The 27,976-nt window shown below is 43.9% G+C and overlaps 1 protein-coding gene across 4 annotated transcripts in view; it reads right to left on the bottom strand.

Moving 5' to 3' along the window:
- Positions 1–27,976, bottom strand: part of GNAS (GNAS complex locus) — a 179,179-nt gene that overhangs the window by 107,713 nt on the left and 43,490 nt on the right. For 2 of the 4 annotated variants that reach the window (XM_053394383.1, XM_053394384.1), the window contains exon 1: positions 3–1,470. The exons of the other annotated variants lie outside the window; for them this stretch is intronic. In XM_053394383.1, the coding sequence (XP_053250358.1) occupies positions 3–141 (139 nt within the window). In that variant the 5' untranslated portion in view covers positions 142–1,470. Of the gene's footprint in view, positions 1–2; positions 1,471–27,976 lie in introns of those variants that run through there. 4 annotated transcript variants of the gene reach the window in all.

Below are 27,976 nucleotides of genomic sequence, written 5' to 3'. Positions count from 1 at the left end.
ACCCAGCAAGAGGAGCCGGTGCGTGGCCCTATAGACCTGCTTGTCCTTCTGCAGCTGCTTCTCGATTTTCTTGTTGGCCTCCCGCTGCGCCTTCTCCTCGTTGCGCTGGTCCTCAGTCTTGCTGTTCCCTAAGCAGCCCATCTTGGGGGGGGGGGCGGAATGGAAAGGGGGGAAGGGAAGGGGTGGGGGTGGGGAGGAAAGGCCGGGGGTTGGGGGGCGCAAAGGAGGGGGCACCCGCAGCCGAGAGACAGAGAGAGAGAGAGGAAAAGGGAGTGGGGCAGGAAGCAACCGGGTCTCGCTGGAGAGAAGGCGGCTGTGTGTATCTCGGGGGGGGGGGGAAGCCTCTCTCCTTCCCCCCCTTTTTTATTCTTTTACTCGCAGCTGCCGCTGTCTAAAGACATGGAGGGAGCGGAGTGCGGAGCCTACTACGGGGTTGGTTGGGGGGGGAGGGGAGGGGAGGGGTTGGGGGGGGAGAGAGCGATGACTTTGCTACTGCTCAAGCCGGGCCTCCAACCTCTTTTCTCCCCCACACCTCGACCAGATCCTCTCGCAATGCAGATCCGGAGAAAAAGGAAAGGGGGGGGGAATAGAAGAAGACGGGGGTGTAGGGAACGGAGGGAGATTGGCAGTCACGAAAAAAGAAAAAAAGGGGGGGGAACTACACTGGCGCGGGGGGGGGAGAGAAATTCTCCGCAGGATCACGGGTTAAAAAAGCTGCCTCCTTCTTCCTCCTTCTCCCCCCCCCTTTTCCAACCCCTGCAGCAGTAAAATAATAACAATAATTGGGTCTTTAAAAAAATATTTCCAGCTTCCACGCCACCTCCAATGGTGGGGGAGGGCGAAATGAGAATATTAAGAGACGTCTCTGTTTCTATATATATATATTATATATAATCCTCCAGGTCCAAGGCGGCGGCGGCGGCGGCGGCAGAGCAGCTTCCAAGCAGAGAAACCTCCCCAAATCCTGGGCACGGAGAAAATCTAGAATTGTCTCTCTTCCTCGCTCCTCTTTCTTCTTCTTCTTCTTTCCCCTCCCGTCCCTTCCCTCCCTCTCCCTTTGCTTCTTTTTCGTCTTCTTTTTTCTTCTTCTTCTTTCGCCTTCCTCGCTCGCTCTTCTTCCTGCCTTCTCCTTTTGCAAGCGCGCGCGCGCGCGCCGCCTCCCTCTCCAAAAAAGGGCGCAGTGCCCGAAGGGGGTCAAAGCCAACCCTTCGGCTGCTGGCTGGCCAAACGAGTCCCCGCTTTCCTTTCCTGGGTTGGGTTGCGGGGAGAGAGAGGGAAATAGTATCTCTCTCCCCTCTTTCCCCCCTCGATATTCCGCGGCGGCCGCTGTTGTCGCTTCTTCCTCCGCCTTAATGGTGGTTGCCGAGATCCGAGGCCCTCTTCGTTTTTTCCCTCCCTCTCTCGCTTTCGCTGCTCTCTTTCTCTCTCCCTCCCCGCTCTCTTTCCTCCCCGCTTTTCACGTTCGGTTTCCAGACTTGCAAACGTGGGGAGCAAAGGGAAGGGAGGAGAAACGAGAGAGAGGGGGGAAGGCAAGTGGGATCTCCTCCCCAGTAACCGAAAATAACTCTCCCGATGAGGAGCTTTTATTTACTTCCTTCCCTCCTCCTCTTTTTATTGCCTCCCCCATTTTACCTCCCCTCCTCCCTCCCCTTGCATTTATTATTATTATTATTACTAGGATTGCGATTGTTGTTGTTATTTTACTGTTGCATTCGACAGAGGAAGGGAAAGGCGAGAGAGGCAGCGATGGGGTGGGGCAAGGCGAACTCACACGGAACCATGGGAACTCAACCATTCACATGATCCCCAAACGTCAGGAGTTAACTGACTTGGAGGCGCCCTCTTCAAACACCCACCGGGAGAGAGGGACGCGCAGATCGGCGGCGGCGGCGGCTGCCCTCGTTGCAATGCCGACTCTTTCCTTTCTTGACACGCCCAGGGCTTGCGCGCTGTGTGAGTGCGCGCGTGTGTTTTAAATTTAGCTTCCCGCGGGGCGGGGGGGGGGGAGTTCCTTCTGGCTCTTTTTTTATTTTTGCGGAGAGAACCTCAGTTTCCTTTTTGTTCACCAACGCCCCCTTCTCTGCGGAATTAGGATCCTGAGCACGACGCGGGCTTTGTACAAAATAGGATTAAACAACGGCCCCCCAAAAAGGCTTCGGGGGTAGGCGAAAGCACCGGGTGAAATGGCACATCTTTAACTTTTGAAAATGCGTAACCAAAAATGCCTTCCAATAATTTAAAATGCGGCCGGGGGGGGGAGGGCCGTGTTGATCAAATGCTGCGAGCCCTTGAGCCACGATGGGGTTCCTGGGCAATTAAAGCAAATTAATAGCTGTAATTAAAAGGGAGAGGAAGTCCTTGCTGGTCATGCATAGGGTTCATGGGTCAGATTGGCTGAAGAGAAGCGGGGCGGTGAAGTAGCGGCAGTAGCACCTGTAGGCAGCATGAGGAAGGAGAAACGAGGGGCCAAGGGAGGGAGAAATGAGGCAAGACACGTGTCAGGCACTGGGCGCAGTTTTGGGGAAGGAAAAATGCTTCTGCCACATGCACGAGATTTCTGCCCCTGGATTTTCCGTGCTGATTACGCTGCCATTGCATTTTGACGTGCCACATGGAAGATGCAGGGCAGAGTGTTTAACTCCTGCTATTCTCATCCTATTTTTAACCTCCGGTCGTTAGCTGCTTTGAGCTAATACTTACAATTTGCAACGCTTAATGTTACTGTTTTATTGCAACGTTTTGCATTGTTTTTGACTGCTGCTGGTGTGACATTTTCTTCCTATTGAAGGGAGAAGGCAAAAAATTAATAGGCTGCGGAGCTGCCCTCAGGAAGGCTAGCAGGGACAAGCCGTCTACAAATGCTGAAATGAATATGTCTGCAGTACTGTCCAGGTTATCTACTGGCCTGTGAATTCCTTTGATGAGCAAGAAAACTCATTCCATTGCCACGTTGTGATCTAATGTTCAATAGAAGGTTAGCAGGGCAGCCTAAACTGACTAGTTGCAAGGCAAGGTGTCCTGAAGGCTTGATTTAATGCCAGGGATTTATACAGTATGTTTAATGCAACCAGGTCCTTTTTTTTAGTCAGACCTCTGCACTGAATGTCTAACAACATGAACCTATTTTTCAAACTAAGGCTACAGTCCTTTACAGGTGAGTAACTTTTCTAAATGCATTTTAACTCCCAGCTTTCGCTTGAAACCTATTTTTGAGTTATTGCAAAAGTGTGTTTTGCATCTTTCCTATCCAGTTCCCATATAATAAGTAGATGGAGGTAGCATATATGATCTTCAAACGTAATGGCTAAGAGTGTGAGCCATAAACAGAGTTCCCAACTTCCCAGTCCCTCCTCAGCTGTGAAATCATTAGGTGGTATTCAGTTGGCACCCGATTTGTCAAATAGAGCTTCTGATCTTCAATGTGAAAATAGTAATACTGGCCTACCTTGGAGGGTTTTATTTATATTTATTTAAAAGTTTCTGTTCTATCCTTCAACCTCATACAGGCCCTCAAGCTGGCAAAACAACCCTAAAACATTAGGAAGGCACCTAAAACCGGACCCATAACCACAACAGAGAGCAGCAACTTTCTGTTACCTGGATCATCTCGTAAAAAATGCCTCAGGTAAAGATACTTTTGAACAACAAATATGTGGTTTTTAAGGCAGGGGTTGCTGATGGCAGTGCCAGTATGTCCACCAGAACTTCTATGGTACCTGTGAAAGGCCTCTAAATATCCCCTCAAAACTCCACAATGTGTGAGAAACGGTGTGCTCTTCCTGATCGGTTCCAGATGACACTGGTTTGGCCTACGCAGCCCCACAACAGCCATTTTGTGGCTGTGATAAATAATCATGTATCACTCATCACACACATAAACACACACACACCGCTCTTCATTATATATATGCTCTCCCTTCGCACACATATAGCATGGGTAGGCAAACAAAGGCCTGGGAGCCGGATCTGACCCAATCTCCTTCTAAATCCGGCCCGCGGATGGTCCAGGAATCGGCGTGTTTTTACATGAGTAGAAAGTGTCCTTTCATTTAAAATGCATCTCTGGGTTATTTGTGGGGCCTGCCTGGTGTTTTTACATGAGTAGAATGTGTGCTTCTATTTAAAATGCATCTCTGGGTTATTTGTGGGGCATAGGAATTTGTTCTCTCCTCCCCCCAAAAAAATAGTCCAACGTCTGAGGGGCAGTGGACCAGCCCCCTGCTGAAAAAGTTTGCTGACCCCTGCATATAGTTTGCAGTAAGCAAAAAAACCCAAAACAGTATTTTGGCTTGGAGAACCAGCAAAATTAAAACCCTCCTTTGTAGGGTAACAATATCATCATGACCTGCTTTTCCACTGGATAATGCAAACACCAGAAATCTCACGTGTGCGAAGGAAGAGGATTGGTTTTGTTCAAGTTTTATATTGCCCTTTGTCTCCTTTCGAAAATGAAAACAACAAAAGTCCTTGTGGATAAGATTCTGGCCAGTCTTGCAGATATGGAGGGAATGGAGAGTTGCCAGCTCATACCACTTTAGAAAGGAAGGAAAAGTTGCCCGCCACCTTGGGGCTATTTTTAATTCTTGGCCAGCAGACCTTTCCAGAGGTCTTTTTGTTTTTTTAAAAAAAGGACATTAAAAAAGACATTTAACTACTTTTTTAAAAAGTTAAATTAGTATTTTCTGACCCTTAATACAGTTGCAGCACTAGCCTGTCCAAGTCTGATTGAATTAAAAATAATTTGTATTTAGGGGAGAGGGATATTACTAGTTTTTTTTTTCTAAGGAAAGAAACAGAACAGAAACCAAGATCAACCTAGGTTGACCATGCCGGACATTTTTACTATATGCGGCAGGGCAACTAAATGTTGAAATATTTCAGTTAATAGAGGTCAGAAGGTAGAGCGTTTCTTTGATTGGCTTAAGTCACCTGGTCTCAGCCATGTGCCTCAGGCATCAGGTTTTGTACCCGCAAACATAAACGGAATAACATTTATAGCAAATATGCTGCAGCAATGTTTCTCCACTGGCCCTCACCATTGAGCCAGGGGTCACTTTCACTGCCACATCTTCCAAGTGTCTCCTTACTTGCCTAACCTGCTCCTAACTCTACAATTCCATGATTCTGTGCTCAGATGACTCTCAATGTGAACACTGGTGATCGGTAGGGGTGTTGATGTCCTACACATAATTTCCTTGCTTAAGCTCTGCAGCAGCTGACACAAAACCTCAAAATTGCTGACCTTCACCCCTATCCCCATGATCCTTAATGACTATCTCAGGACAAAGGGTAAATTCGGTGTACGTACAGTTTACACACTAATCTTGCCATTCATTATATATCTCAGAAGTGAAGTCGAAGCCAGCCTGTTACGTCCGTCACTCAGTGAGGTACAAATAAGGCATAAATGCAAAGCAAAGAACTTGGAAAGTTTACAGGAATATAGTTTTGCCCTTTTAAACAAAAACAAAAAAAAAAATACAGAAATGGAAAGTAGGGGCGGGGAGCTGCAGTCTTTGAAATTTTCTTAGTTACTACCCATAAGAAGTCTGGCTTCACTTTTTAAAATGAGCTGTATTTTCTCACTGGCCAAACTGCTGATGTTCTAGGCGGTTCGTGAACATTCTCAGGAAATAAAAGAGTCTGCACAGGGTATGTGGGGACAAGCCCCCCCCCCTCGCTTTATGGAATTTATCACACCTACTGAGGTTAAGGCGATGCTTAATCAGAATGGTCTTTCCATCATGCCCATGCATCTGTTCCACCACTGCCATAGCACCACCTCTGAGGAACAGAAGTCAGAAGGCAAAGTGGTAGTTTCCTGAGCTGTAACTTGCTTTTTTTTAAAATTTCCTGCCACAGCGATGGCAGCAACACCCTCACCAGAGGCATACATGTCTCACGTTTGTCAATTACAATATTTATACACTTCCTGTTACCTGGGCACCGAAGGCGGTGTACGATAATATATATAAAAAATACAAAATGCAATTTAAAATGCAGTAAAATAAACAATCAGACGGAGAATAAAAAATATCCTTGAAATTCTGGAACATCTCACCCATCAGCAGCCAGCAAAAGCCATAGTAAATAAATAAGTTTTCCACATGTGCTGGAATTGTACCACTGTTGGTCAGCGTGTGTCTTATTTCTCAGGAGAGACCATTCCAGAGAGTGGGTGCCACTGCAGAGAAGGCCCTCTTACTGTATCTGTGCTGTAAACTGCATGCTTATCAATACCATCAATGTAATCCCTGTTTTCATATCACTCAGTTCATTTATTCAAAATATTTCTGTCTTGCCTTTGCCGAATCCCTGTTCTGCCCCAACTCAGCAATGTGTTTGTCACATTGCCCCCTAGTTTCTGCATTTAGAACTGTTTTTAAATTTCTTGTTGTAGATGCTGAGCATCATGCATAGACTTACTATTCCTATATACCGTAGTACAGTATATTTAATCCTCTTTAGACAATTTTGCAGAAGGAAGAAAAGCCACCCATTTGGGCCATCTTCTCTGGAGTTGCCATCAGGATTGCCTGGCCTTGCATTGTATTTTTACCTCACCCAAGCCCATCTCTTTTATCTTAGTCAAGATTCAACAATCCATAAATCCTTCTTCTGTCGCGAAGCATTTGATTGCCTGTATTTATAAGCTGCTTGCTGTTCGACTTTAGTAAACTTATTACAGATGAATTTTCATGAAAAGGTGGGTTGTGTGAGAATTTAGTTGACTGGGTAGACAACTTAGAAGAAGGCGGGACATAGCTCATTGGGACAGCATCTGCCTTTTATCCAGAAGGTCAGATTCAACCCCATGCATCTCCAGACAAGATTGGGACAGACCCCTGCCTGACACCCACAATGCTGCTGCCAGCCAGTGTGGAAAATATTGAGTTATATGGACCATTGGTTAGACTCGGTAGAGAGCAGCTTTCAATGTGTTGGTCTTCAGCTGGGTGCCCGATCTAAGGTGGGTCATAACAGCAGCACTACCACCAAACAATAAAAATAAATAAAATGATTCACCAACATGCAAATTGGGGCTAATGATGGGCCCAAGGTATGAACATTTTGAAGACTTGTGGCCAACATGTGTTGAGGTCTGAACAACTTATGGTAGCACAGCCAAGACACAATCAACACACTTAAAAAAATGTCTAGATCCAAAACACCCAGCTTCTTCCCATTCCTTCTCAACAGTACCAGAAAAATTGTGGATTCATATATGGGCAGAAACATAAAAAAGAATAATCTATTATGGTATCAGCAATTGCCACCTGATAAGTTGCCATATGTCCTTTTTTTTCTAGGACACGTCCTCTCATGGTTATGTAAAATGGGAGTCGTCATAGCGATCCATAGTTAAAAGTAGAAGCCTGCAAATGTGTCCTCTTTTTTGCTCTTCAAAATATGGCAGCCCTACACAGACTGTTAGGTGACATTATTGGAACACACCAATGGAGTAGTTTTGTCATCCAGCTTTACGATGGGGCAATCTCAAAAGCTCACTAAGATTTAAATTCAGACAAGTAGCTTGAACACAATTTCCTCTAATGTAGACAAAGCTTAGACAGTATTATGTGCTTTGTAGAAAAGGAAACTTGGCAAAACAGATATCATAATATATACTGACAACTGAGTCATTGTTAGGAAAGTGATTGCCTTTGCATGTGATGGCATTGAATTCCGTGCCAGATTTGAATTAACCTTGTGTTGAAATTGTCGGGACAAGCTGTGCACCTGCCCCAGGTGCAGAATAAAAATTCTGAGTATTCCCGTAATCTTCTATGCTCGTTCCCCGAGGTTGCACAGCAGCCGGGCAGATGTATTAAAAACACTAACCTATGTTACTACACTGCTCATTGGCTTTCCGCAGAACCAGCGTCTGTACTGTTACATGGAAGGAAAATACATTTTCACTAGAGTTTCTCAAAGCTACATGATCACACATATTTAAACTAGCAGACCCCACCCCCCACCCCCAAATCCTCTTCAAAATGGCAGGGTCACTGATAAATATTTGTTAACATGCAAAGCTTACAATCCTAAATACACAAGGAAGAAAGCCCTATTGGTCATGGTGGGATTTACTTTAAAGTAAACATGTCTAGACCTGCACTGTAAATCATGTTAATTAATAGTCAAGACATGTTAACAGTTGCACAGGGAGCAAATATTTGGTAAGGGGAGCTAGATTTAGCAAGGTGTGTATGGTTGCTTCTGGTTACTTTAGTAGTTTTAACTGCGTGGGTAACACCTCTGTATCTGTGTATGCCATGATGATGATGATGATAAATTCAGAAGGTCCAGATAGTATAGAATGCACCAGCTAGACTCCTAGCCGACAGCATGTGAGACTTCTAAAACATCTGTGCTGGTGGCTCATATTCGACTGATCCATGTTTTGGGTTCTCTAATTGACATACAAAGCTCTGAACAACTTGGGTCCTAAGGACTGCCTTATATCCCAGCTTGGTCAATGAGATCCTTTGGAAAAGCACTCTTTATCTGCCTCCTATATTACAGACTGGCCTCAACTAGACATTGGCCGTTAGTGTGGCCAGTCCCATGCTACCATTAAAGTTTAATAAGGCACCCTCATTGTTAACATGTCTTGAACACTCGTGGGGGTTTTTTTATGCCTACTTGGTTTGATTCTTAAAAAACGACTATCCAGTTATTTGAACAATCATTTTGTCTTGTTTTCAGGCTGTTTTGCTTTATTGTATTCATATTTACTGCTGTACAGCGCCTCAATGTTTTATGATACAAGATGTCAGTATAGAAACACTGTTACAAATAAATGAATAAATAAAACTTAGTACAGGGCCTGGAACGAGTTCCCACTAGAGCTGCATGATGCCACACTCTCTTACTTTCCCTCCTCAAAAACCACCTTTTCAGCAATACCTTTGTCATATTTCAGGGATGGGGCACCTGAGTGCCTCCAGATGTTGTTAGACTCCAACTCCCATCAGCCTCAGCCAGCAGAGCCAGTCGCCAGGAATGATGGGAGTCGTAGTTCTTTAGGAAAGCAACAGGTTCTTTTAGTGCGTATGTTTGTGTGTACAGACCCATTTATTTCTGTTCCAGACTGGCTGCCAATCATTTCAATTCTGCAATCACATATTCTATAGTGAAATATTTCAGGGTGGTTGTTGTTTGAGTTTTTAGTCACCAATCGGAGGAGTTGTTTTGGTTGTTTTCTAATACGAGCATCAACATCTCTTGGCCCCTCTCTGGTCCCTGCCCCCTCCAAGAAAAGACACAAGGAAGTGGCTCCTCATTGTGTGGCCGACCCGTCTTTTAGAAGCCAGGCCCTCCTATAGCCCAATAGTTAAGAGAGGCTAAACCCTGGCTCAGATCGCTGTCTGGACTATCTCATATTTTTTATAACTTCTCCTGGCCTCTAACAGAGACAAATAATAAACGACTGCACTGCGATCGTTCCTAATGAAACTTTGCCACCATTGTGCTTTTAGCCTCCTATATAATAGCAGTTCCATACGCCTTTTTAACCTTATTGGCTCAAAGTCCGCTAATAAAGCTCAAAATTTTAACTTGTTTATTTAAAAAAACAAAAACCAACACACTAACAGTAGAACTCGGATCTGCAAATTGATGAGCATTAGTTGGAGGAAAACAGTGCAGCTATTTTTACATCTGAAATGCCTTTTGTCAAAATAAAATAGGCAGGGGGAGTTACACTGATGTATCCCAGATGAGGATCTGGCACTAGGTCTAGTGCTGGAGTTAGCAAAATTGATGCTAAAATGTTATTTTAGGAACAGTACTCCTTCATCTCTTTTAGGACAGTGTATGTATTTGCCAGAATCTGACAGAATACATTCTAGATTGTAGTATATGGAGAATGCTGGCATTCACACGTGAATGCTAACAATCCAAGTTTAATTTCGCAAATGTTCAAAAGCTTGTCGATACACACCAGTGAAGCTTGACAGTCACTTAAGTGACATTCACATTCAGTTTCAACAGACCGTAAACATCAAATATAGAACGGGGTTATCAAGACAGCCGCAGCAGAGGGAAAATGCCATACAAATGCATGCAAATTGTACCTTTTAAAATAAGAGTATAACAAAATCCACGAATATATCAGAAATAGTGAAAAATGTCAAAGATTTTGACTTTGAACTCATCTTCCCTTTAAATAATTGTGGCCCAGTTTTCATGCCAACAGCAAAGAGCTTGGCTATATTTTCTGTAATCTTAGGGTTGGAGTCTGTCGTTAAAATTGAAACGTAGAATTCATCTGACTTCCCAAGTGTAGAGGAAGTGCAGGGGAGATAAATCATGATCTTATATCCTTATAAAAATTACAGCATGGGCGAACATGGGCTAATGTTTCAACTGAGTTGCTTTCACAAGGACAAACTCAAGTAGTAAACTGACCTTCTATAACAGCTGATGGGAAAGCATTGAACCTTGCTATTTAAAATACTCCCCTGTATCTAGGAATATTTAATGTTGATAATACATGGAGGGTCGATAGTCACTACTAGGTTGCGGATTGAGTCACACTGGTGACAAAACCCCGTTTGTCAGAGTCAATACGTGTCGCAAGTTAAGATCTAAAAGTCTCTCTGAATGCAGCCAGTCGCTTTTCCTAAGCCAAATAGCAGACTGTAGGGTAGTAAATAGTCAATGGAGTTGACTTGGTTATTAACAAAGAGCAATCCTAATTATCAAGCAAAGCCAGGGATGATGTTGTTGTTTAGTCGTTTAGTCGTGTCTGACTCTTCGTGACCCCATGGACCAGAGCCAGGAATAGATAGCCCAAATCTACTAAGGATAGATATAGGCGAAGCCAATCACCATTTGCCTGGGACCACACTATTGGTTCCAAAGAATGAATGTCCAGTTTGGAAGACTACACTGGTGACAAAACGTATTTCCCAAAAAAGTGGTTTGCTCTGTGAACCCAGACTCATGGTTTGTCTCCTCCAAATAAATCATGTCCACTAAGCCAATAACAAACCTCGGGTTAAAGATTGTGGTTTGTTTAAAGGTAAAGGGACCCCTGACCATTAGGTCCAGTCGTGGCCGACTCTGGGGTTGTAGCGCTCATCTCGCTTTATTGGCCGAGGGAGCCGGCGTACAGCTTCGGGTCATGTGGCCAGCATGACTAAGCCGCTTCTGGCAAAACCAGAGCAGCGCACGGAAACGCCGTTTACCTTCCCGCTGGAGCAGTACCTATTTATCTACTTGCACTTTGACGTGCTTTCGAACTGCTAGGTTGGCAGGAGCAGGGACTGAGCAACGGGAGCTCACCCCGTCGCGGGGATTCAAACTGCCGACCTTCTGATCGGCAAGTCCTAGGCTCTGTGGTTGCAAGACAAACTCCAAGTCTTGGCTCAGATGTAACACTAAGCTAAATCATGACTTAGCTCTGAGAAATGCAGGAGGAGGAGGACAGGGGAAAGAGCAGAGCAGCCACAGTTTTCCGAATGTGCACCAGCACACTTGGTTTTTCATACTAACCTATAGTTTGCCTTAGGTTTGTGTGCAAACCAAGCCATTATCTGTCTTAGGTGAAATAGTTCTAGCCGAAAGCAGGCTGCACACACATATAACTGCTTGCAAGTATTTCTCCCCGTGAAACAAGTGGTTAGCTCTGGGCTGGGGGAGGGGGAAGTTAGCCGAGTAGATTTAGAAGGGGATATTAAGCTTTAAGAAGTTTACAAAACATATTAGTAATCTGCCACAGAAGTACTTTACCTAGTACAACCTTACACAGAAGAAGAAAAATAAAGGTGGTATATGGGACAGACCCAGTCCGTATCAATGACATTTACTGAAATGAGTAGGGAAATTTAATGAATAATGACCCAAACTCATGTACTTCACAATATGGTCAATAAATAAGTCACTGGGATAAGGAGCAAACCTTGCCTTGCATACAGACCAAATCAAAGTCCTGGGTTTTAATGGGCTGCTGATTTGGGGGGAAAGACCTTTCGCACAAGCATGGTTCTAGAGAAGTGGCCACAGCCTCAGGAAAGCCATCCATAATTACAGAATTCAAAATGGATTGGAAAAAGTACAGCTGCCCATTGTCTCTAAAAACACACACGTTTTTTGTCCCCCTTCCCCTCTGGCCTAACAGGTTTTGCAGGTTTCATCCACTTTCATTGTAAAAAAAGAGACATGTTGTAAATAATTCTTTTGTATATATTCCCTCACTTCCAAATTCCCAACCATTCATTTCCCCTGTTCTGAAACAAGCTGACCAAGTTTGCTCTTGCACACTTCCTGGGATTTATTTATTTTTCTTTAAAAAAGATGTTGTGCACACTGGTGAAGAACTAGCTGTGTACTTGCCCAGTTTGAAAAACACAGCAATGGAGAGTGCCTATGTAATAACCAAGGGTTTGGGACATGCATACACCAAAAGCCAATGCAATTCTGGGCTGCATCAATAGGAGTATAGCATCTAGATCAAGGGAAGTAATAGTGCCACTGTATTCTGCTCTGGTCAGACCTCACCTGGAGTACTGTGTCCAGTTCTGGGCACCACAGTTCAAGAAGGACACTGACAAACTGGAACGTGTCCAGAGGAGGGCAACCAAAATGGTCAAAGGCCTGGAAACGATGCCTTATGAGGAACGGCTAAGGGAGCTGGGCATGTTTAGCCTGGAGAAGAGGAGGTTAAGGGGTGATATGATAGCCATGTTCAAATATATAAAAGGATGTCACATAGAGGAGGGAGAAAGGTTTTCTGTTGCTCCAGAGAAGCGGACACGGAGCAATGGATCCAAACTGCAGGAAAGAAGATTCCACCTAAACATTAGGAAGAACTTCCTGACAGTAAGAGCTGTTCGACAGTGGAATTTGCTACCAAGGAGTGTGGTGGAGTCTCCTTTTTTGGAGGTCTTTAAGCAGAGGCTTGACAACCATATGTCAGGAGTGCTCTGATGGTGTTTCCTGCTTGGCAGGGGGTTGGACTCGATGGCCCTTGTGGTCTCTTCCAACTCTATGATTCTATGATTCTAACAGATACACCCTATCAAGGACCTCTCACAAATGTGGAGAGAAAATGGTTTAGGAATCAAAGGCAGAAGACTTAAGCTGCTCATCTGTAGACACCCTTACACCAATGTGTGCACAGAAAGAACAGACCTGAGCTACCTCTTGTGCGAGAGATAATCCCACCACCACATGGGCACAGCCTAGGTCTCCTGATCCATCCTGTTCGTTACTCTATTTTACTATACACTGAGAACGAAATTAGTGGTTCCCAATAACGGACAAACACACACACACATCAAAAAAGCAAGGAACTAGAAATGGGTGGCAGAGGTGCTGTGATTTCTACCAACTTGAAAATCCCACGGTTTGTTATTTATTTACTTTAAGGAGCAGGCTGAAAATAGCCAGTGAAAATATATAAATTCCACAAAGACTTTATGAAAAAGCACAAAGCATGTTGTATGTGATTCACTTGGCAAGCAGCGCGCAAACACACACACACACACACACACACACACACACACACAGAAACCAACGTTCCAGTCCGCTAACTAGTTAGATCTAACATCCTTTTAAATTTGCCCTTCAATATCAATATTATTTTTGTTTAATCTGTTGCCTATTCCAGTCCAAAGCTTATTATGAACTTTCAACCAACCCAATCCTGATGCATTAACAAAAAAGCACATTCTGCCACTGCTGAGCTGGCTGGACAGGTCTGGACTTTCTAATCCCTTCATAACTTACTTCTCCTGACAATGCTTACCTTGTGCTTTAGCTGGACCATCTGTTTCCATTACTTCAGTCCACACAGATGCTTGTCTCCCAACTATGCCCTTCAACTCTCTGCATGTCGGAACTGATTCGCAAATAGGGTTTCTGTGCAACTGACAAAAATTCAGACCACAGAGAGCCACAAATGTTAGCATGAGTTCTAATGCCAGCCAACTAGTGCAGACCCTCCAATTCTCCCTATTTTCCAGGGACAGTCCTGGATTTACAGAAGCCATCCCGGTTTCTGATTTGATCCTGGAATGTCCCTCTTTTCCTTAGGACACCCTTATGTTGAAGGGTATGGAGTTATGTGACCCCCAAGCCAAGGAGACAAGTAACTATACAAGCTATGGAAGGCATCTGAAGGCAGCCCTGTATAGGGAAGTTTTTTAATGTTTAATTATGTTTTTATATATGCTGGAAGCCGACCAGAGTGACTGGGGCAACCCAGTCAGATGGGCGAGGTATAAATGTTGTTTTTGTTGTTATGGAATAAGATGTCCCCATATTCATCAGATAAATGTTGGAGCTAGCTGTCTGCTAGTGTTACTCCTTTCTCTAGTCCAGTAACATGTCTGAGTGGTCACAACAAATGGAAATAATGCATTTGTTACTTTCTCCAATCGTCTGAGGTGGGTTGGAGAACTCTTGGGTCAGGGTTTAACATACAAAGACTTTACTGGTACAGCTTTTAAGCAATGCTCCTGAAAGGCCTATGTGAAACGATCCCGGGCTTGCAAAGATGAGGGGAAATTACGTGGGCTTTGGATACCCACACATTTTTCCAGGGATGATTATTAGACTGTTCAAATACTGAGGAGATCCCAAGGATTGGCCAAAACCAAATCAAGCCATTAGTATCTGCTAATTAGGGATGTATTTCCTATAAAACTGAAAGCATAAGAAATAGAATGAAAATTGCATTTGTGTGATGATATTATGCTTCCTGGTTACCTAGAGAATCTGAAAAAAAAATAAGAGAGACATAGGTAAGATGATACCACGAGTGTAAGACGTAAGGAGAGGAGCCTGTGAGGCAAAATGGAGATTTCACGAGAGAGCAAAATTTACAGGAAGGTCCAGAGGCCTGCAATTTGCTATATCCAAACTTAAATTGATAGCATTATATATATGAATATATATAAAAGTACTGGGGTTACTTTTTTATACACCTTATAATAAACTACACAGTAATGTAATTGCCAAACAATGACCTTTTGCTTTTATGCAAAGGGTTTTGTTTGTTTGTTTTTGTTTGCACGGGCCCATTTTAAGTGTTTGACAGTTGTCGCTCCAGCACATGTCAGAGATGGGGTTTTCTTGAGAAAGAAATCACAGGCAGTGTACCATTTGTGGGTGGGGGCTGGCTCCCCTGTGTGGAAGATAAACAACTCTTAAATCCTCACAAAGTAATTTGAAGGAAAAGTAATGCTGTCAAATATTTGCATATGCCTTGCCTCTGTTTCTAACCCCGCATTGTTATCGCAAAGTTTTCCAGATATAACTCTCTCTTGAATAGCCCTTGCTGTATTCAAGATTCTCTTATCCAGCATTTTGCCACACCTCTTACAAGCCAGCCTTCTCTGTAATCAATAGGTACACGAGAAACAGGCACTTATATAATGCGCGAAGGGGTAGGAAAAACAACTTTGCAAAAACTGTTCTCTCCGGAGACTTTTTTCTTGCGTTGCAGCCATCTTCAGCTTCTCCAAGAAATTTTAAGATTATTTGGATTTCTCTTCCTGTTGTCTTCTCTGATTATGATTTCTTTTGAGTTAATTAAGCACCAACAAAAAAAGCACTTAAAAAAAAAGAAAGAAAAGAGAATGTTCCTGCTTCTACAGAGAACACAAAACAAGCCAGCTCCAAGACCTAAAAATAGACTGTTCCATTCGGAATGCAAACTATTCAGTCTTCAAAACTATTTATACAGTGCGAATTAATTGCAGATGGTCAATTCGTATAGCAAGGTCCCTGCAACCGATACAAAAATGCTACTACCTTCCGATTGGAAGCAGGTAAAAAATGCATTAGGTAGGGGGATGTAATAAGGGATAATATGTAGCTTGTTTTTAAGCCTTTGTGGGAGGAAAATGCAGTTTGCAAAATAACCATTTGCTTTGGCTCACTCTCAAAAGTTTTAAAAGATGTACGTTCTTTTTTTTTTTACCCTGCGCTGAGTTGCCGCTGAGTTCATAGAGAAAGCAGCGAGATATGCTGTATTTGGTGTAAATAATCCAGGCAGTTTAGATCATCTGGCTAATTGTTTTTGAACTGAGCTTTCAAACAGCTTTTAGATATATTTGTTACCAGCTCCGCACGTTAATTTAAAAGTATTTTTAAAATGAGGTTTCCGTCTTTATATATAAATACTGATATTAAGCAAATCTGTTAAATGTCCCTTTGATCTAAATTGCACCCTTTCTGGTTAGTGTTCAGCTCAAACAAGCAATAAACCAGGAGATAACAAAATGCAGGATAATCACAGAAAGGAGGCAAGTTTTGTGAGGGTTGAGCCAGCCGGTTGACAACTTTCTGCAAGAGATCAGCTCCTCTGCAGGATTCTAAGCTTCACTTTCGGCTTTGTAAGTGACTTTCAGTTGTCGAGTCACGGCAACACCTCACAAATGGGGCGGAAAAGAAGAAATATGGAAATCAGTAGGGGGTTCCTTCCTGTTACTGTTCTGAACATAGCCTTTAGAGTTAATGCAGATATTTAAGGAATCCAACACAGAGAGCAATACAGGTTAAGGTGCATGTCAGCATTCTAGTGAAATCAACAGGATTTACGCTTGCAGGAAATACTTTAGATACCACCAGGGCAATTTGCAGGCTGGGGGGGGGGGGGCTGCAAACTCTACCTTGACCACCCTGTATTGACACTGCTGCAAATAGTGTGGTAGCTTTTTGCCTCATCAGGCTCCCATCAGGAACCAATAAGGGCCCCCTAGTCTGAGAAACTCGTAGGTTACTGCAGATTGCCAGAGAGTCCAGCTTATAGCTGTAGACCTGCTAGTCTGCCCCCCCCCAGGAGACCACCCTCACAAAAGACTTGTTCACACATTACGCTGAACATAGGTGCAAACCATCTTTGCATTTCTACAAGGGCTGGTGTGAAAGAGTATACACTTATTGATTTGTACAGCTTACTGATTTGGCCATCTGTCGTGGATGCTTTAGCTGACATTCCTGCATCGCAGGGGGTTGGACTAGATGACCCATTGGTCCCTTCCCACTGTGTGGTTTTGTGATTCTATAACTATTGTGTATGCAGGTACACTATCTGTACACTCACTGAACATTACATATGAATAACTGTACATGTTTACAGCTCAACTATTTGTAAATACAAATTGTGTACTCACTGAAGGTACGGGAATGTGTAAATAGCCCTAAAGTCACATTGACTTCAGTGGAAATACCTAACCGTTTCCAGATTGCATGCATTTACATATTAGCAGTGCTTTTTTCTGGGGGGACGCAGGGGTACGCATACCCCTAAACATTTCGTGAATCTAAGTTTGGCCTCATTTAGGGGCCGTATTTCAATATGAGTGGGAAAATGAGAGTATGCTTAAACTTTTTTCTTTTTTGCAAAACAAGCACTGTGTATTAGTTTTATAATCCATGTGGCTTGAGCTTTAAAATAATAGCCAGATCATGGAAAGTAGCTTCTACATACACCTTATTTAAAGTTATACCTTTTTGCATAAATAACAGTTGCTGTGTTGTGCTCAAGAAGAAACTGGCTATTACTCCCAGTCTCACAATAGTTCAGATCTGGTTCTTTTGTTTTTCTGATTTAATCAAGTGTTCCAGGCGTTTTCTTGCTGTGTGACTTGGATAAAAAAGTATTGTCTGTCTGGGAATGTAAAAATCTAATAACCAATTGCAAGTTTAAGAACACTAAAAATGAAATGGAGAGTCTCGTCACCCTCCTTGCTTGCTACCAGTTATTCCTTCGCCCTTCCTCTTTGAATACATCCATTATTTCTATTGCTGTTTATTTCAAAATGATGTAAACAACAGGGTGGTGGTAGAAACAGCACATCACCGGGATAAACAAATTTCAAAACTGAATCGAGTCCAGATTAGTCCACGGCATATTTTAGCGGTATCAAAGCCTGTTCTCTGCTGGAAAACAATGCAGTTGTTTCCAGGGAGCCCAAATAATGCCAAGGAAAAGAAACCGAACCTGCAAGTCCCCCGCCTCAAGTCCTACTGTGTATCTCCTTTGTGGCTGCATAATTATTACATTCTCCAGTTGTCCTTTCGCAGCTTCCTTGAGGAATGCTGTGCTAAGTGTTCAGGCAGGAGGGAGGAAGGTGGCGGCAGAGAGAAGGGATTTTGCCAACGAGATTGCAAAGAGACATTGCGAGAAGGCACTTGGACAGCCTTTGATAAGCATGCTGATATCACAGTAATAAACATTAATGGGGGGGGGGTCTGCTTAGGGGTGTTAAGCACATCATGCATTTGGAATGCTTCCCAAAGCAGCTGCCCACATTGGAAAGTGTTTATTAGACCCTCAGTTTATGCACCCTCATAATAGTTCCCATTCTTTCAGCTGGTTAGGAGGCATTTCTAACTGTGTGAACATTCCTGTCACAACAACCATAGTAAGTGTACGTATGGCACCCCAGTCTCCTTCCAGTTCACCTTATTTCAATTAAGAAATGCAGCTCCCAAGCTCACCAGACTTTCCCACCCCACAAGAAGAATATCTGTCAATTTTGTAGAAGATGAAGTTGGAACTGAATTATTCCACACACAAAAATTATTCCCCAAAATATCCTCCTCAGGTGAAAATATGAACGGGATTTAATGCGCAAGCATTTTGATCCAGCAGCAAAGCCTTTGGTAGTGGTGCTGTAATAATAATAATAATAATAATAATAATAATAATAATAATAATAATAATGGTCCATTTTTCCTCCCAAAGGAGTCAAGTGCAGCAATATTGTACTACATCCTGGCATATTAGCCCTTGGTTGGGGATTTGTTGTTGTTGTTATTTTCAAGCTCTTTCCCCCCCTTTAAAGCACATGTGATAAGGTAACAGTGTAATAATTAGGGCAGTCAGCTGATTAAGAGGGAAATCCTATACATTCTACTTGGAAGAAAACCCTACATTATTCAATGGGGCTTACTTTCTAGTAAATATGTTCAGGACTGCAACCATAGCTGATTAATCACCCTTCCCTTTTAAACAGTTGATTAACTGACCGAAGTTAAATAAAATGGCCTTATCGCCAAAACACCAATAAGAGGTGTCTGCTTCAGAACGTAATTGTGCCCTTATCTTTCAGCCTCACCAATTCAAATTTGACCTTCTCCATTAAAACTGCTGCCCACAATTAATCAACCTCAGCTTGTGGGCCTTGTAGCAACAACTATCACGCTTTCTAATTTGTACGAAACTTTGCAGCAAAAGCGGGGAGGGAAGGGAGGGAAGGCCTGTGAAGTTTTCAATCTCAGGATTGGCAAGGCTGGCAATCAAGTCTGCCATTGTCGAGCAGTTAGTGACCAGAAGGCAATATAGTGATAGATCTGAGTGATTTGCAGTAGATCAGCAAGGATTCTGACTCCTAATTGTTATAACAACAGCAACAAGGGAAAAAGGCTCTCCTTTCTCCCTTCCACATCAGGCTGCTGAGACAAACAAAGCTTAGCCAGGCCAGGACTGGATTTGTGTGTGGCAAGACTGCGAGCTCAGTTCCTGCGTGCTTCATTTATTTATCTTACTTGCAGTTTTATCTACTGCTTCAAAATCAAAAGTGACCGAAGCGGCGTGCAATAAAATAAAACCATTATCCTGGAGCAGCCTTCAGCCTGCCTTCTGGCAGCCAAAAATCAGTAACAGTCCGGTTTTGCTCCACCTTTCCCTTTCAACACATGCTTATTATGGAGGGAGCACCTGTCAAGTGATATGGCTGCAGCCCATATTCAGTGTACACCTGGACTCACTTTTTGTCTCCCACCAATAGGTTGCTTGTTGTTCTTGCAGCTTTCTCACATTTTGTAAGGAAGGGGGACCAGAAGCTCAACTCTGGGCCAAGAACTCCGACCTGTCCTCCTCCTGGTTTTCTCCCGGGAATCGTCGCCGTATCTGGTCGCCGTGGCGGCGCCAGCATTGCCCCCCATCCGTCAGCACCTCGTACGACACGGGGCCAGTGACCCTGGTGACTGTGGCGGGTACCCATGCTGGGCCTGCCCCAAAATTCTTTGCGTACGCTGGGTCCTGAGGAGGAATGAAAGTCCCCTCAAAGTATCTGCTTTATATACATTATTTACACAATGGGTCCCACGTGATTGGCTAATTCCAGGATTCTCCTGTAGGCCAATCAGGTTGTGGATTCACTTCCATCTGGAGCTGGATTGGGGGGCTCCTGAAGACCAATCATACTGCTGCATTGTTCTAGGACCAATCAGACTGCTGCATTCTGAATCCTATTGTTCTAGGACCAATCAGACTGCTGCATTTTGGATCCTATTGTTTTAGGACCAATCAGACTGCTGAATTGTGAATCCTATTCAACTCAGTACATAACAAGCTCTGTGCGTACGTTTTGAATAAGGTGTCCAGAATAAGGGAAACTGTGGCCCTCCAGGCGTTGCCGAACTACAACTCCCCTCTTCCTTGACTACTGACCATGCTAGGTGTGCAATGTTGGCATCAGAACCTGCCGCCCTCAGGCAGCTTCTGGGACCCAGCACATCCCACCACAGATCATAGAATCATAGAATCATAGAATCAAAGTTGGAAGAGACCACAAGGGCCATCGAGTCCAACCCCCTGCCAAGCAGGAAACACCATCAGAGCACTCCTGACATATGGTTGTCAAGCCTCTGCTTAAAGACCTCCAAAGAAGGAGACTCCACCACACTCCTTGGCAGCAAATTCCACTGTCGAACAGCTCTTACTGTCAGGAAGTTCTTCCTAATGTTTAGGTGGAATCTTCTTTCTTGTAGTTTGGATCCATTGCTCCGTGTCCGCTTCTCTGGAGCAGCAGAAAACAACCTTTCTCCCTCCTCTATGTGACATCCTTTTATATATTTGAACATGGCTATCATATCACCCCTTAACCTCCTCTTCTCCAGGCTAAACATGCCCAGCTCCCTTAGCCGTTCCTCATAAGGCATCGTTTCCAGGCCTTTGACCATTTTGGTTGCCCTCCTCTGGACACGTTCCAGTTTGTCAATGTCCTTCTTGAACTGTGGTGCCCAGAACTGGACACAGTACTCCAGGTGAGGTCTGACCAGAGCAGAATACAGTGGCACTATTACTTCCCTTGATCTAGATGCTATACTCCTATTGATGCAGCCCAGAATTGCATTGGCTTTTTTAGCTGCCGCGTCACACTGTTGGCTCATGTCAAGTTTGTGGTCAACAAAGATGGCAGTCCTGGGGCCCCAACACAGGCATACAAGTCAATATTTTATGAATATCCTCCATCTCTTTCTTTCCTCCTCTGTATAAGAGCTTTATCAAAGAAAATAAAGAGTATCGGAGCAAAGTAGATTGGCCAACCTTTTTTTTTTTTGGCTCTGCACTTTCTGCAGGCACAAAGGGGAAAGTTTCACTTGCTGAGCTTGTTGCTGTTGAAGACACAGGAGCAGGGTCAAAACAGAAGTTCGCAACTTTAGACCAGCTTCATATTTTTTTTAATTTACTTATCAGCCAGCAGCAGTATACTGATATCAGTGAAAAACCAAGTTAATCCAAGGGCAGCATTCAACAGAAAGAATGGAAAAGCATCTCAGCACTTACGAACCTTTGGAATACATGCTGGGCCAGTACTGTACTAAGAGATCAGACATGATCTGTGTTCTTTGCAATGAGAGGAGGGAGAAAAAAGAGTTTGCCCAGGCCCTCAGCTTGTAGATAAAGTCTCACAGAGCATTTGAGGTGTGCACCTGTTAGAATCCACTAATCAAGTACAAAACTCCTCTAAGGGGAAGTTCACTATCCTGTTGCAATGATCAAAATCTTCCTTCTTTTACTAAGCACCCATTAGAGAAATGGCAACTCCAACCGCTTGTTTAAGCAGAGAGCGGAAAGGTAGCATTGCAGGGATTAAGGAGGGAGAAAATGGTCGTCTGAAATGGCTCTGTAAACTCTGGTTAGCGTCCACCACAGCTAGCCTTATAGAATCATACAAGAGTTGGAAGGGACCCCTGAGGGTCATCAAGTCCAACCCCCCAGCATTGCAATAATCTCCACTAAAGCATCCATGACAGATGGTCATCCAACCTCTGCTTAAAAACCTCCAAGGAAGGAGAGTCCACAACCTCCCGAGGGAGGCCTTTCCACTATCAAACAGCTCTTGCTGTCAGAAAGTCATTCCAGATGTTTAGCTGGACATCTTTAGTGCACATATGATGCTGGTGATTAAAGGCAGCAAGAGAAGAGGTAGGGAACCACCCCAGAGGGCAAAAGCCATAGTTTGCAGACTTCAAAAGCAGTATACAAATGCATGGTCTTGTTGCATGCCTTTTGTGGCGATCACACAGGGTCCCCGGACGTTTAACGGTCTATTGATCCCTGTGCCACCACGTCCCCGCTGCCACCAACCTGTTACTCTCTGGTAAAACACTGAGTCCAGACAGTTGTTAAAAGTGAACCAAAAAAACCACAACCAAGTTTATTTTACAAACATTAACAAGTTTATGGTTTCTCAGATAATATTCCTGCCAGGATCTTAACTTTAGTTTCTTTACTGGCCTATACCTTCCTAATACCTTCTGACTTACTATCTCAACTGTTTGACTGACTCCTCTTAACAAATTCTCTCCCTCTCTAACACCAGACTAGCCTAGCCCACAGACTTATCTTCTTCTTCTAACTCCAGACTGTCTTCTCAACCACCCTAACTCTAACTCTCCCCCTCCAAAAAAACTCTGTGCTTAAAACCCTAAAGGTAAAGGGACCCCTGACCATTAGGTCCAGTTGTGGCTGACTCTGGGGTTGCAGCGCTCATCTTGCTTTACTGGCCGAGGGAGCCGGTGTACAGCTTCCGGGTCATGTGGCCAGCATGACTAAGATGCTTCTGGTGAACCAGAGCAGAGCACGGAAACGCCGTTTACCTTCCTGCCGAAGCAGTACCTATTTATCTTTGACATGCTTTCAAACTGCTAGGATGGCAGGAGCAGGGACCGAGCAACGGGAGCTCACCCTGTCACGGGGATTCGAACCGCCAACCTTCTGATCAGCAAGTCCTAGGCTCTGTGGTTTAACCCACAGCGCCACCCACGTCCCTGGCTTAAAACCTTATACACAGTTAACTCCGCCCCTTGGGTTCCCATTGGTTAGTCATTTTACAATTAGTTAACCCTTTCCTTACGAACCCAGTATGATGTCACACACCTAGGAGGGCAAAAGCCACACTCCCCAATCTCCAAGTGGCACAAGATTCCAGGGGTTCCTGGCACTTACCCAGGGTTTGGTTTCCTTGGAGTGAGGGACAGCGCAGACTGTGGAATCTTTATGATATATGGCTTATTTACACATATACGCAACCTGAGCCTAGGATGGAGGGGCTCACAGCATTAACACCTCCAAAGAGTCTTGTTTCTCCCATAGCCACAGCCTTGTATTCCAACAGAAATTAGGCATGGCTCTGTCTCCCAGCTGCCCAGCCTGCAGCCTTGCTTCTACCTTCTAGCTGCTCCCTCTGGCCTTTGTCTTGTTAACTACCAGCGAGTTGAGGGAGGGGGACCTACCCATCTTTCATCTGGCACAGAGCCACTTCCTTTGTGACCTTAATGGCCCCTACTTAGAGGGCTATAACCTCACTGGGAAGTTAGCCTGGCTATTCCAGGGATTGAATCCATGCTGAATCCAGGAATTAGAAGGGGGCTCAAGCATACAGTTTACCCCTTCCACCACCAAAAATACCTCATAACACTATTAGGGTTTTTATTGTATTATTATTGGATTATAATTGCAGCTGCCACAAACCTACCGGAAAATCAGAGTTTTGTGTTACCATATTTCATATTTACCAGCGTCTGCAGACAAAGGAATTTCGCCATATACAAAACATAGCATTGGGCTCTGCCCTTGGAAAAGGACAAAACCAAAACAGCCGGGAAGAGACAGCCTGGGCAATGTTGAAAGGGCACTGCGGGGCCGGAGGGAGGGCAGGGAGAGGAAAGGAAGGGAACAGGGCAATACAAGAAAGCATTGAAGGTACCAAAGGTGAAGACATCCCAGGAGACTCTGGTAACTAGGCTCCGAAAGGTCCTTGAGTTTACCTGAACTCTGCAACTCGGGAGTTCACCTGCCGGGACTCATAAACATTATGGCAGTGATAAGGCCGAGTTGGTAGCGTGCCAGCAGGACCCAGGTTCAAGTCTAGAAGCTAGCGAGTGGTTTCTAATGCTGATTCTGCAACACACTGCGTAGGGCTTTAGTCTCAAAGAAGAACAGGTAACGTGTTTTTATGAGTCCACAATAAAAACTTCATCCATGCTTTGCTTAAGCGCAGGGGTTCTGGCCACATGACCCGGAAGCTGTACGCCGGCTCCCTCGGCCAATGAAGCGAGATGAGCGTCGCAACCCCAGAGTCGGTCACAACTGGACCTAATGGTCAGGGGTCCCTTTACCTTTACCCCGGGACATATACTGCCACGGGAGCCAGATTAAATCAACCGGCGGGCAGGATTAGGCCCCCAAAATGGACTTTGGGCATGCCTGGCTTAAGGAGTGAGCCACTGGTCTGCGTTTCTGAAAGTCATAAAAGTATCACTTGATGAAAGCAATACCAGCTCCTTCTAACCTAACCCAAACTCATAGAATCATGGAATCGTAGAGTTTGAAGGGACCACGATGGTCATCTAGTCCAACCCCCTGCCATGCAGGAATCTTTCGCCCGATGTGGGGCTCGAACCCACAACCCTGAGACTAAGAGCCTCATGCTCTACCAACTGAGCTTTTGCTTATGTTTCGCCATAGGATGTGACATATGCTCGTAGTAGTAGTACAGCGAAAAGGAAAAGCTCGTTCCTTCTTCTGGAGATGACGATTTACTGTTTGGAGGGGCATGTAAAGCAATAGTGTTCCAGCACAAACATGCAACCGTTACTCATTCATTGCTATTAGTATTATTTATTGCATTTATATGGCTGCCCATAAATAAAATGCTCCTCGCAGCTTAAAAAGCAAAGGCATTTAGAAAAGCTTTAAGAATATAGACTTACCAGCTTTAAATAACAGGGAGAGCCTTACAAAGTTCACACAGAAGCATAATATTGCTTACTTTAACTCGCCTGTGGAAACAACTCAGGGGCTATTAAGAAGAAAAAGGATAACAACAAGAAGATTGAAAGATGGGACTGGTGAACACTAAAAGCGGCAGAAAGATGAGATGATTGGACCCTACTGAACTCGAAGCATGGGAAGCCCCAACAAAAAATTATAATTTGGCAAAATGTTTGGACTTTATGATATGTATTGGTATATTTTGGAATAGTTAATGTGATATGATTGGATTGTTAAATGGAAAACTTAATAAAAATTATTTAAAAAAATAATAGAAAAGCTTTGAGAATATAAGAGAGTAGCTTGTCATTGGCCTCATCCAGTAGGCTCGTCTTATGTTCTTTGGGCAGACCCACGCCATACCTTTAAAGCACATCCAATGCACATTTAAAGCACACGAATACTGGGAGCTGTAGTTTCCATCCTTGCAGAGCTACAATTCCCAGCACTCTTAACAAACAACAGTCTCCAGGATGCTTTGAGAGAAGTCCTGTGCTTTAATTTGCATTTGGGCTTTATCTGTATGGTGTGGATCTGCCCTAAGGCTACTGGATCCGACTTTTACTCAGATCTCTTGTAAAAGGTGAAATGTGCGTTCAAAAGCTTTCTCTCTTTCTGTCTCTCTGCAAGTGAAGGGGAGAGAAATGACCAGAGAGGGTGGTGCCCACGGCCTTTGCTTATAAATCCAAATGTGCCCCCGGCATAAAAAGGTATCAGAAGGTATCAGAAACTAGATCTCCCTAAGCATTGCTTACGTGCAGACAAAAATGGGAGGGGAGATGTTACATTGCAGAGGCACACTAGAAAAGCTTTCATTCCAGTTGTTTCTTGGGAATTTTAATTTATATAAGCCACCTCATGAGGCCTACATTCTAAGAGGCAACCTAAAAACCCCCTCTTTATAAATAGATACTTTCCAGTATGGAGAATGAAGCTAATTTATTTCTGTATTTATTATTATTAATACAGTATTATTATTACTACTAGTGATTGGTTTGTGTTTTTTGTTCTTGTTTTTAGATTGTGTATTGTATTTTGTGCTTTTGTATTGTATTTTTTTGTTGTGAACCGCCTTGAGATCTGTGGATGACAGGTTGCATACAAATTTAATAGATAAATAAATATTGTTATTACTTATTAAATTTGTATACTGCCTTTCATCTGAAGATCCTAGGCCAGCTGACAACAGAAAAACACAAAACGAGAAATATATATATATAATTTATATATAAATTATAAAATAAGAAATATATTTATTTTATATTATATTATATTATATTATATTATATTATATTATATTACACACACACAAATTAACAATACGCCCCCCCTCCCATTTTATACCAGACACTTGGTCCACCTTAACTCTGTATTGTCTACTACACTGACTTTCAGTCCCTTTTCCTAGTGTCACGATTCAGTCACTGGGATTGAATCTGGGACCTTTTGCAAGCGAAGCAGACACTCCGCAACTGAGCTATACTCCTTCCCCAAGTTGTGTCAGGCAATCATTTTAACAAGCTGAATTTAGAGAGTCTTTTAGAGAGTGGTTACAGTTACTGGACGAGGATCTGGGAGTTCAGGGTTTGAATCCCCACTCTGTTGTGAACCTCCCTGGGCGACTGTGAACCTGTCTGTATCCATACCCTTTGACATGTCCAGACCAAAAACTGGGCCACACGTCTTCTGGGCGGACCACGTGACCCCATGTGAAATCATGGCCCTGAAAAAAGTGCATGGAAGGGGGCAAGATTGCAGTGTGAGATCATGTGAGATTGCAGTGCTCAAAATGGCTTCCATGCTCTCGCAACAGGACACACTGGTTTTCCCTTAGTGGAAACAAGTCATTGCCTGATCATGTCATTGAGTGAATCAGGCCTTCAAAAGTCCTTTTCGTGTGGGGAGATAAAATAATAATACAGTGGTACCTCGGGTTAAGAACTTAATTCGTTCTGGAGGTCCGTTCTTAACCTGAAACTGTTCTAAACCTGAAGCACCACTTTAGCTAATGGGGCCTCCTGCTGCCGCTGCGCTGCCAGAGCACGATTTCTGTTCTCATCCTGAAGCAAAGTTCTTAACCTGAGGTAATAGTTCTGGGTTAGCGGAGTCTGTAACCTGAAACGTATGTAACCTGAAGCATATGTAACCCAAGGTACCACTGTGATAAAGTTCCCAAATGAAGATCTGAGGGAATTTTGCAAAGAGGGTTGTTAACAGAGCCGTCTTAAGTTAACAGAGCCTGGAACTGATGAGACACTTTCATTTTTAGTGCAGCTGTTATCACCCCTGGACAAAGAGCAAGAAGGAATTTCAGCCCCCTAGAAAAATACACAAATGCTCAATTGCAAAAAAAGCAGCACATCGGCAAGCTTGTTGCTTTTCCCCATTCCAAACTCGCCACTCAAGGGACTGCCGCTCTGTTCAAATTACCAACGTGCAGAAAGCACAGAAGCCCGTGTGAGTAAATGTTTCAACAAGCTGGGAAAGTGCTGTTGAGCGCACTACTCACGTTGTGAAATTGATGCAAGTTTGTTACAAGTGTGGGCAAAATTATAGCAACTCCTGTAAGACATGTGTAGACAGACACACACACACGCCAACTCCACTTGCAGGTGCTCAAACCATCCTTTTAAAACACATGCCTGGAGAGGCAACTATCAAATGCAAGGGTACCCAACATGGCGCCCTCCAGATACTGCAAGGCTACAGCTGCCATAATTTCTGAGCTTTGGCCATGCTGGCTAATGCTGTTGGCAGATGTGGTACAAAATATCTGGAGGGCAGCACGTTGGGGAGGCAACGAATCCATTCTTGGCGAGGCAGAAGCTCCCATGTGCTCTGCCATCCCACCCCAAAGCTGCAAGTCAGGCTCTGTTCCCAAAATGCAGGGGAGTTTCCCCCCCCCCCCCCAGCTCTGGGAGACTCCAGGACACATGGCCAATTAACTGC

This window comes from Podarcis raffonei, chromosome 6 (assembly GCF_027172205.1).
Source record: "Podarcis raffonei isolate rPodRaf1 chromosome 6, rPodRaf1.pri, whole genome shotgun sequence".
Taxonomy (NCBI): domain Eukaryota; kingdom Metazoa; phylum Chordata; class Lepidosauria; order Squamata; family Lacertidae; genus Podarcis; species Podarcis raffonei.
This window is presented reverse-complemented; position numbering and strand designations above follow the sequence as displayed.